The sequence below is a fragment of the Pipra filicauda genome, unplaced genomic scaffold (assembly GCF_003945595.2).
Source record: "Pipra filicauda isolate LSUMZ 115617 unplaced genomic scaffold, ASM394559v2 scaffold150_size2825430_pilon, whole genome shotgun sequence".
In the NCBI taxonomy this organism is placed as follows: domain Eukaryota; kingdom Metazoa; phylum Chordata; class Aves; order Passeriformes; family Pipridae; genus Pipra; species Pipra filicauda.
In genome coordinates, this window is record NW_024103996.1 from 1,385,586 (window position 1) to 1,397,500 (window position 11,915).

General features: G+C 43.1%; 1 protein-coding gene across 1 annotated transcript in view; it reads right to left on the reverse strand.

The window, feature by feature from the left end:
• Positions 1-11,915, reverse strand: part of MGMT (O-6-methylguanine-DNA methyltransferase) — a 140,165-nt gene that overhangs the window by 1,222 nt on the left and 127,028 nt on the right. Inside the window, exon 6 of the mRNA XM_039378928.1 lies at positions 6,962-7,101. Coding sequence (XP_039234862.1) covers positions 6,962-7,101 — 140 coding nt within the window. The remainder of the gene's footprint in view (positions 1-6,961; positions 7,102-11,915) is intronic.

The window sequence follows — 11,915 nt, forward strand, 5'->3', positions numbered from 1 at the left end:
CACCGGGACAAGGCACTCAGTGCCCTGGTGGGGATCGGCCACAGGTTGGACTCGATGACCTTGGAGGTCTTTTCCAAATGGAATGATCCTGTGGTTCCATGAGTCTATAAATCCAGCACTGAGTCAGGAGCTGTGTAGCACTGAGTGACAAACTGGTGGGGTCCTGGCCATGCCCAAGGGGGACAGAGCAGCCACAACCTTGGGGCCGTGCTCCCAGGGGAGCACAAACAGCTGATCACTGCCTCCGGAGACCTCCCCAGTTCTTAGGCAAAAATAAGCATGGACAGGAATGTTAATCCATAAAAATGATGTAAAGTCTTTAAAAGGGTAAACCTGAGATATTAAATCCCATATATAAAAAATTCCCTGCAGCATCAGGTTCTCTTGCCCCATGCCAGCCCCCTCCACAGCCAAGCCCTCAGGGCTCGGGGGGGGGACGAAGCCTCATATCCCTGAGATGTACACGGGGAGAACAAGCAGATATAGGACAAACTGTTCATCACCATCACCACGGCCTTAAGCTGAAGGAGGGTTGATTTAGATTGGATATCGAGAAGAAATTCTACCCTATGAGGTGGGGAGGCCCTGGCACAGGTTGCCCAGAGAAGCTGTGGCTGCCTCATTGCTGGAAGTGTCCAAGGCCAGGTTGGATGGGGCTTGGAGCAACCTGGGACAGTGGAAGGTGTCCCTGCCCAGGGGGTGGAACTGGATGAGCCTCAAGGTCTCTTCCAACCCAAACCAGCCTGAAATTCTATGATCATCCCAGCATTAGGAGAGGACATATTTCTGGGAAGAAACAGACCACTGAGAAGTGGTCCCTGTGCTCCACTTCCCCGGCAGATCCTCCTCTCGCTGAAGCACCTCCACGTGCACCATGGAGAAATTCTCTGCGAGACCAAGGCACTATTTATTATTTAACAGCAAGTCAATCCAAAATGGGTTGTGAATTTTTAAAACCTCCAACAGGAGAGATTTCATTCCAACGTAACCAATTTCAAGAACTTTTTTTTCCCCTCCTGTCTTCTACTCTGTATCATTTATAGCCAAATGTCACAGATTCTGCAAATCAATGCCAGAAGTTACATAATGGACTGATAATGCAGAGAAGTACATAAACATGCTTTTTTTTTTTTTTTTATTTTTTATTACAGGTGATTATCATAGCTGAAGTACACACCATAAAAAATGCAATACATCATCTCTAATCATGCCGGGTGTGTTTTGGTAACTGCATAGCAATGGGATTGCAACGATGTGGCTGTGACAACAATAACTCACTCAAAAGGGCAGTTTTCAAAAATTTGGATATTTTATGTCAAAAAAGTGTAATTTATTTCACACAAATTACACACTTTACACTGACTTATTTTAATCCCATTTAATCATTATTTCAACACAGTTCAAGCTGGGGCACACAAACCCCGGCAGCTGAAAAACTATACATACCATAAATTGGGGTTTTTTTTTGGGGTGTTCTTTCAGTTTTGCTAAGTAATTTCAACGCCTGAAATTTAAAATCTCAGTCTCAGCCCACATTAAATGGGAATACACACAGGTGCTTATTGTTAATCAAGGTTTAAATAGAGAAATGCTTCTAATATCTGCTTTATTTGGAGGTGCAATGCCACAAGTGAATTATGCATCCATGATAACTCCAGCAATTACCAATAAAAGCTTTACTCCATGCCATGCCATCCCACACTTGGTTTATGGCTTCTTTAAAGAAATTAGGATTTATTGTGCAAGTTTTTTTTCTAGTTTGGGATTTCTCTGTCTTTACACTCCCCTCAGTTACTTCAGCCAGCTTGGCTTGGGTGACGAAGCCATAATAACACACTGTAAAACATCTCCAAGGTTAATTTGCAATTCTTTAAAAATACACACACTAAAGCAGCAGATTTTGATGGTAAGGCTATAAATCTTGGTGGAGAAGAAAAAGGACTTTATTTTCAGGTGGTGTGAGCCAGGTGGGGTATTGGATGATTCCTGGGTGGGTGCAGGACTCATTCACTACACAGGGATATGGGGCTGAGCCACTCACCACCAAGCAAGGAGAGGAGGTATGAAATAAATGCAGCTTTTTCCATGCCCAACATAAGGAATTCCACACTAGATTGTCCCAACACACACAATCACCCATCTGTCACCCTCCAGAGCTTTGGATGTAAAAGTGGTACAAAGGCTGTAATTTAAAAATATTGAATATTGCTTCAGTTTGGCTTAATTGTGGTGACAACGTTCAGACCACTAAAATAATTAAACCTGCCAAAATTTATTAGGGCCCTAAGGACATTTTAGAGGGAGAACTACCCTAGTCTGGAGCTTTAATGCCTCAGCTACATTTAATGTAATTTTTATCAATAACCAAGCAGCTCATAATATTAGAGCTCTGCTAAAATCTCCATGCTGTGAAATCTAATTCATCTAATCCACGAATCCATCACGCACACAGACCCTCCCTCGAACGCTATAAAACTTCCAAACCCATAGATTTGTCTCCAACAAAAACTAACATGAAGGAGCCCTCGGATCGATGCTGGAGTCCCTCTGATTCGGGCACCAGCTGAATATTTTCTCCAACTTTGCTTTTGTTCTTCTGGGTAGAGGCCCACAAGGGAAAGAGCTTGTTTTCACTCGCAGCCTCATCAATACCTAAATCCTGGTGAACAAGTGACACTGAGAAGCTGTAATCAATAGCTCCCTGTGCGTTTTTTCTTCTGGTCAAATGGTTCAGCACTACTGACAGCCCTGACACTTGGAACATGATGCTAAATCTTTATCAACAGCCATCTGGGTGAGTGGCAGAACAAGGCTGGGGCGGTCATTAACGCTCGTGGCAATCTGTGAATAAACTAACTCCTGGATAATGCGTTTGTTTAGGAAAAAGGCAGGGAAAAAAACTCTCCCTGCACATGGAATCGATTGGCTCTGAACTGCATTTAGCAAATTCTGTGTGAGGACGAAGCAGAGCAGGGCTCTAGTAGTTATGAGTGCTCAATTTGAGGCAAGGGAACCATCCTATCACATGGCTGATGGGATGGAGACCTCCTGAAACTTCCCAGCTTGTCAAACCTGGATCAGCTAGGCCACAATGGAAACAGATGGGATATCACAGAATCACAGAATATGCTGTGTTGGAAGGGACCCACAAGGATCATGGAGTCCAACTTTCAGCCCTGCACAGGACCATCCCCCAGAGTCACACCATGTTGTCACACCAACAGCAAGAGCCACACTCAGCAAAAAAGAATCCCGTGGTTTGCTCAAGTCATGGAATCCCAGACTGGTTTGTATTGGAAGGGACCTTAAAGACCATCTAGTTCCAACCCCCTGCTTTTTTTCCTGCTCTTTCCCAAAAGAAAATCCTGTGACGTGTCCCAACATGGGTCCCAGGTTATCACCAGCCACCAAAGGAACCAAAGATACTAGGAATGAAAGATATCAGGAATGAAAGATATTAGGGAAAGGTTCTTCCCCCAGAGGGTGGTCGGGCACTGAACAGGCTCCCCAGGGCAGTTGGTCACAGCCCCAAGGCTGTCAGAGCTCAAGGAGTGTTTGGACAGCGCTCTCAGGGACAGGGTGGGATTGCTGGGGTGTCCTGTACAGGAACAGGGGTTGGACTGGATGGTCCTTGTGGGTTCCTCCAACTCAGGATATTCTGTGATTCTATGAATGACCATACAACTAGTTCTATGTGTCTGCAACATGTCAGACCCAAACTTCATAATCTTCTCATAGATGCTCCTACCAATCTCTGGTGTTCAAAACATTTTGGCTGGATAACATCCTTGACTTAGGACAGATTGATATTATATCCTTGATTTAGGATAGATCGATAGCAGCATCAGGTTGTGCCCTTAGCTAGGGTTGAGCCTAAGCAATGACACAATTAGAGAGGATACAAACCCAACGTAGGCAGCTCTGCCTGCTGTTAACAGACCGCTGAAGACGTCTTATTTAAGGCACAGAACAGTCATTTAGGATGGCCTTGGACTAATCAGCCCAACATTCCCCATTTCCCATGAGCCTCTGTGATTTCTTTTTGATCCTCCTCTACCAGTCTAATGAGATATTTAATTGAACTTTATGGGTTCCCTTTGAGGACCACAGACCTTGCAATCAATGTGAACTGCAGTAAACTCTGTGAAGTTTCTCTTGAAAAAGGTGAGCCCTACCCACCACGTCCCTGGCATAAACCGAGGCGAAGACTTCACCACCCTCAGCTGCTACTGGCACCTGTTCCACCTTCTCATGAAGCTGAAGGTCATCACATGAACTGTGTGAACCAACCCAACTACCACAGGAAACCATGCGGGATGCACACTACCAAAAACAAAGACCAACTCTTGGATTTGTAGAAGAGAGAAAGGTATTTGGTGGAGAAACTGAGATTTGTGATTTTATCAAAACGTCTGAGGGACAACACGATGCCAGCTCGAGGTTATTTTTGCTGTTACTACCATCCTTGTCAAATCAGGTTTATCACAGAATCAATCTACCACTAGCACTAGATTGCTCCAAGCTCCATCCAATCTTGCCTTGGACACTTCCAGGGAGGGTCTGGGGTTCGGGCTGCAGGTTTAGACCTCAGGTGGTTGTAGAGGAGCACGGGCTGCTCACACACCTTCGACCTCCCGTGTTGGTTTTATATGCATCCTCTCAGCATTTTCTTTAATAAGGTTTGTATGGAGTGGAGTTGCGAATTGGGTTAGAAATCTGTTTTCACACGAGTTGATGGCTTTATATACAGAAATAACGAAGGTGAGGGGGTTCTGCAGTGCCACATATTATTTTTACATGTCACCTCCTTCATAAAATCAACCTGTGTATTACACAGTCAACCTGCACATTATGGCTCAGAGGTGAAGGACCATGGAAAGATTTCCTTGGGAAATATGAGGAACAATGAATAGATGCTCACACTGCAGTGCAAAAGGACCATGTGTGTGTTTGCACATGGAATATGGATGGAATTTCAGATTAACTCCAGGAGATGTGTAGTGATAAAAATGTGTTTTGTGATGGGCAGAGCTCTCATTACAGCACTGATTTATTATTATTTTTTAATCACCAGCCTTCTATGATGAAATATTGGGGTGTCATTATATTAACACAGCTCTTTTCCCCTAAAGCTATACATTATTATCTATACCATGTTTAAAAATCTTCTGCTGGGGACAGAAATCACTGCAGCCATAGTATGGGCTGGGAAATGGCAATAATAACCAGGACCCCATTTAAAAAAATTGCAGTAGCTTTGCTGTATATTTTCAGAACTATTTTCATCCTTCCTCACAGGGGAAAAAGCAGGAATTTTCACACCACAACCTGCTGTTACTGCTACTTTGGATGCTGCTGCTCCACTGCAGCCTGAGGGCAAAGCTGGGTACATTTCTAGGCGACAGCAATTACATCTCCTTTTGCACAACACTGGATTGTTATTCTTTGAGAACTGTTTCCTGTAGGTTTGCATTGGATTGCCTTATCTTAATGTACACCAGATTATATTGGAAAGCATTCCATCATATTAAAATAGTTTGTATTGTCAAGTACAATACTGTGTATTGACGAAACGCAGCTTTATGTTGCTTATATGAACTGGTTCATAGGGAAATCTGGTGGATGCCTAAAATACCAGGGTGGGCTTCTTTATGGAGCTTGGGAGCTTAAAGCCACGAAGTGTTGTTTGAGTTTCCATGGCTGTGTGTTACCTGTGTGGACCTGTAGGATACCCACAGACCCGGCCCATGGACAAACACTTGCAGTGTGTTTATCAGATGAGATATTGGGCTCTGAGTTCAACAAAACAGTTCATTAAACTGAACATGCCACCTGGGCTGCAGTGCTGGTGCCGAGTGACACGAGCTGCCACGAGTGAACTGTACCCCAAATATTAGGTAAAAGTGAATGATTTTATGAATGACTGCTGCACAATTTATGCAAAATAGCAAACCTTAATACATCAGTACCTTGAGATGTTTCCTGTGATTAAAGGACTAAATGATAAGCATGATAAATAACTCATTAAACCACTTCCAGTGGAAGGTGTCCCTGACCATGGCAGGGGTTGGAATGAGATGGGCTTTAAGGTCTGTTCCAATCCAGACTGTTCTGGGATTCTGTGATTCTCTGAACTGCTGTGGGTTCAGATAATTGAACTGTTCCTTGTGAACTGCAGGTACATCCACCTGAGCCCCCAGAGCCTCCAGTTCAGGATGGGGCTAATCTGAACCCAGACACACCCAAAGACACTGACACAACACGTCAACTTCACTGACACCGACCAGTGTGACCGAGGTGCACAAACACACCTGAAAAGCTAAGCTCGGAAAAATAAAAGGGAAAGACAATTACTGGGAAGCAGACAGAGACCAAAGGTTTTAACAAAATGTTTTTCCAAAATCCACAGGCCTGACCTAGAGTGCTACTTCCTCCAGCTGGTTCAAATTCAGGCAAATCACCTATGGAATCCCAGATTTGGGTTGGAAGGAACCTTAAAAATCATCTCATTCCACTCCCTGACATGGACAGGGACACTTTCCACTAGACCAGGTTGCTCCAAGCCCCATCCAACCTGGCCTTGTTTTCAGAACCACGTTCATGCCAGAGCTGACGGACTGCTGTTAACACAACCAAAACTGCTCATAACCTGCCAAATGAGGTCCATGTGGGGGATAAAAGACTTCCCTGACCTAAAAATATATAAGAAAGTTTGAGAACAACAACCTGTGTAGAGGCTGGTGAATGAAAGAAGTGTTTCTCTTTCCAACCTAACACCATAAATGGTGGGGAATAAATCACACTAAACTGGGTTGTGCATTATCGCTGATTAAAAACACTTACTGACCTTATTACTCATCGTGGACCAGTTTTCATAGCAGATAAATTTAATCTAATGACACTTAGCGCTCTAAATCCACCATATTCCAACAACTTTAGCTGGAAGTTGATGTGAACTCACCGGGTTTCTCCTCATGGCTGTCCCCACTGCTCTGGCTGCTCGGCTGTTCCCGGCCAGATCTGCCAACTCTTTGTAGGAAACAGCCTCTCCAAACTTCACATCATTCAACAGGGTCCACAGCACTTGTCTGGTGAAGGAATCTGGAAAGACCAAGGGAGCAGGAGCTGTTTGATTGCACGGCTGGAAAAATTAGGGTGAAACAGCTGAAAACCCCAACGAAATGTGAGTCTCAATAGCAGTTTTCTAATTTAAATTTAAACAGCCCCGATGCTCTGTCCTGTTATTGTGTCCTATATGACTACATTTAAATACATGATTATTAGAGAGAGCGCTCAGAGTAACCGATCACTATAAAAAAAGGATTTAAGGCTTTGATTTTCCTATATTTTTAATTTGCTTCAAGTACAATTATCCTGTTAACTCATACAATGTGGTTTTTCCCATTAAATTGGCAGAGTATAAATTAGCATAGAGTCAAATTAAAAGAGAAGAAATAGCTGGCTCTACCTATTCAACAAAAGCCTCGCATCTCCAGCTAATTTCAAACTTCAGCTGGGACTGGAGTCGCCCAGGAAGACGCCCTAGAGCCAGTGGACTCTGTATTATCCTGGCTGACTGCATTTTATAGTCCAGACCCCCAAGCTACAGCTCAGCACTGCAGACATTGCCAAATGTAAGGACTAGCTGTGACCTTGAATCTACAGCACATCCTTAATGATACAGGGGAAAAAAATATATAATGTATCTGCCATTATTTTAATTTTAATTCACCAGCAAATTGCTTCTAAGTGTTCCAATTGCTGGAATAATGAATAAGCAAATGCATTAGGAGCTGCTTTCTTCGGCATCTCAGGGTTTTACCCAAGCCAGGATTATTTTATAGAAGGGAAAGGGATAGCCATGTTTGGATTTTAGTTGGGCTGAATAGCTCTTGTTCTTGGAAAAGCTTTGAAGACCTAACTAGTGAGTAACTTATGAAAGGAGCGAGCTGGTCACTAGAAAAGAAGGAAAAAAGAGGAAAAAAAGGTGAGGAGACCTTTTCCCCCAGCTGAGAGTCTCAGCCTCCTGCTCTGGCAAAGAAACAAACTCATTAAAGACATTTTCTTTTTTTAGTTGTCAAAAAACACATTGATGACGTTACATAGGAAGGTAGAGAAATGTGACTTTGTTCTTAAAGGAAACCCATACGGTGTTATGTGTGTGTTAAATAATAAAAATCACTTCTTAACTGAAGGGAATGATAATCACTTCATTGAAAAAATCTGTTTAGTCTTTATTATAACATTAAGCAAATTAAACATCAGCATAATCCAGGTGATATGAGAAAAGGGTCATCAAAGAAATTAACTTTGTTGTTCATTAATTTACATGGATTAGTAGAGGGCAAAGAGATAGCAAATCTGCTCTAGTTTTTTATGATATAATTTCAAACTGTACACCATTTGTGGCAGTAGGGTGACTTTGGGGTTAATCAGACTGATTTGTCCTTTTAATTGCTTTCTATTCAAAGAAAATTCATTAGATAATGTTCTCTTCAAAATTCATGAATCAATTTAACTGAAGAAACCACATTAACAGCTTTGGGTTCATTAGCACAAGCAGTTGTGTTACTGGCTGATTGCTACGAGGGTTTCCTTAGGCAAACAGATTTTGTTTACTGTGATTCCTTCAGAAAGGTTTCTTTCAAATCAAATGGTCCTTCTTATTTTTTTTAACCTTTTTAAGTCAGTGAGATGAGTGTTAACCCTGCTCAGGGGTCTCGGGGAGTTACTGCCTGATGTCATCTTTTAAATGACACACCGAGTCCAAAAAATCCCCCCTTTTGCCCTCGTTTTTGGCAGGTTGGAATGTGATGGGCCTGAAACTTTCTGGAATCTGTTGGAATCAGGAGAAGTGGAGCAGAGTGCGGGAGGATGGGGTAGCTACAGAGCCCCCCCAGCAGCAGCACCAACGTGCCAAGTGGTGCCCAAATTCCAGAGTACCTTCTAACACACGGACAGAGCGACAGAGATTATCCTCCTCTGACACGCAGGGGCACAGATTTTCCTCTTGCCAGAGCCACTGTACATTTTTCATGGGAGAATTTATCCCACCTCTGCTCCCCCATAAAACACTGGTGAAGTTTAGAGTTCAAAAGAATGAAATATTTAGCAATCATGCACATCATTTTGGAAATGTATCTGAAAACCCCATTTCATCCTGCAGGGAGCAAATGCATTAATTAGTTTAAGCAGCTCGAAGAGACAGTGCCAAATACTGTTATTAAACAAAAGAATGAAATATTTAGCAATCATGCACATCATTTTGGAAATGTATCTGAAAACCCCATTTCATCCTGCAGGGAGCAAATGCATTAATTAGTTTAAGCAGCTCGAAGAGACAGTGCCAAATACTGTTATTAAACTGTCTGCAAGTGTGAGAGCCTGTGAGCACAACCTGCCCAAATGAGATGGCTGAACTTTCACCAGTTTTCACCATGTGCCAACGTTTTATGCTGTTAAATATCGTTATAAAGTGCTGTAAAATCTGCACTTAAAAATTAACACACACAGATTCTCTCATTACATGAGAACACTTGGTACATCCACGAGCCCAGGATGCCCCCACTGTCCTGGAGACAGATGCCAGCAAATTCATGGCTGGACTGAACCACATCATAGGAATGTGAGTATCAGAGGGTTTTCTCCTTCCTCTGCACATGGCAGTCCAAAGATATCCCCTCCAGGTGACCAGGTGAGCAAGCCTTACCAAGGAACACGTGTTACGGCCATCAGAGAGCAAACAGAGTTGTTAGATGCTATTTACCATCACAGTGATCAATAATTCGTGAGATTTGATGTGAAAATGCACACTCCTCCAATTCCCACTGGCCTGAAGGATGGGGAAGAGAGAGACCTGTGACTGCGTTGGATTTCCAGGTCTCCTCAGCACTGAGAACCTATTCCCACCTCCAACTGTGTGTCCATGGCCTCCAAAAGCAGTTGGGAGGGTTTTACTGAAGCACAGAATGGTTTGGGTTGTAAATGGCCTTAAAGCCCATCCAGTTCCAACCCCCTGCCATCAGCAGGGACACCTTCCACTATCCAGGTTGCTCCAAGCCCTGTCCAACCTGGCCTTGGACACTCCCAGGGATGGGGCAGCCACAGCTTCTCTGGGCAACCTGTGCCAGGGCCTCTCCACCCTCACAGGGAAGAGTATTTACAGACCAGTTATAAGCCCCAAAAGGACTTATCATGAACCCTCTGATAGTGCCCAGGTGCTCAGAGATCCCTCACACCTTAATTCTCCACATAAACAGTCCACTACACCTTAATTCTCCATATAAACATGTGAAATCCACAGGGATGACAGAGTAAAAATCAAGTTTACTTGAACACTAGCTTTACTGTAACTTTTGGCAGTTTAATTAAAGGTGGTAATTAGTCCAAAGAACTAAAATCATACACTTCTAACTAATAAACACAGAATTACAGACTGATTTGGGTTGGAAGGGACCTTAAAGACCACCCAGCTCCAACCCCCTGCCACGGGCAGGGACACCTTCCACAAGATAATGTGCTTATATCCAATATCTAACAAGCATTTATGTTAAGTGTTAGTGAGGGGCTCAGCCCCAGGGATGAAGGATGGATGTGGGGAAGAGCAGTGGGACCACTGTCAGTACCTTCCTGCCCCTCTGCACCTCCTCACACAGTTCTTGGGGCAAGAAAGGTTCAAAAGACACACAGCCTGATTTTCCATCCCTTTAAATCCCTTTGATCAAGAAGAATTAAAGACAGACCAGTTTTTTCCTTCCCCTCAATGCTGATTGCTGGGAATGTTAGTTTTTGTTTGTTGTGTTGGTTTTTTGTTTGTTTTTTTTCCTGTTTTTATTTGTTTGTTTTTCCCCAAGAGTTTTGCAAAGGCAAAGACAGTTATAAACACTCCCCCCTTCTCGCCAGCTTTTTCACAGCCTGCCTGGGGTACTGCACAGACAACTTTTCTGTTTGTTTTTTCACTTACTGGTTTTCACTGTTATTACTATTAGTTAAAAAAAATAAATCAAGCAGAACAGTTCAAAAATACAGCAGTCTGCCGACAAAACGGCAGCTCCCACTGCAGCAGCAGCTTCCACCTAATCTAGAATCCTCAGTTTGGCTCCTGAGCCTTGGAAGAACAGATTCATATTCAAATTTAAGAACTTTAACTGACAGCAGTGTAAACAGTGAATACAAGCAAGAGAGCTGATTTTTAGCAATTTTGAGCCTTCTTTTTGTTATTAAGCAGGTCATTAAAACCATATTAAACCTGTCAACTAACCTGCTACCGTACACTAGACTGAACTAACAAGTGGTATTAAAACATTTTGCTCTTGTTATGAGGCACTTCCCATCTCTGGAAGTGTCCAAGGCCAGGCTGGATGGGGCTTGGAGCAACCTGGTCTAGTGGAAGGTGTTGCTGCTCATGGCAGGGGGTTGGAATGGATGGTCCTTAAGGTCCCTCCAACTCAAACCAGTCTGAAACACCAGTCAAACCACGAAACCAGTCAAACTCAGGTGTTACCTTGTGCTCTCCCTGAGGTTCTTGTGTTCCCTTTCCTGTTTCCCATAAATGGGGGCTAGGGGAATACTTTTAAACACTCTTATGTATTGCCTATGCACGTATGTCTGCAATATGTAATATAATAAAACAGAAACACGACTATCATGTACAAACATGCTGTATATCTATATCATTTAAGTGAAAAAAATGGATCAAAATGCTTTCTTTTAGTATTTTTATATATAATAATATATTTTAATAACTTTCAGGCTGGCTCACACTGAGCGTAAGCTCTGTTAAAACCCAATTAACGGGAGCTGCTCCTGCTCCGCAGTTTAACACAGTTTTAAACGTGGCTCCCTTCAGACTGTTGAGGGGGTTGTGGGGCCAAATTCTATCCTTAGAAGCAAGGAACTCTCCCTGGGCCTCATCC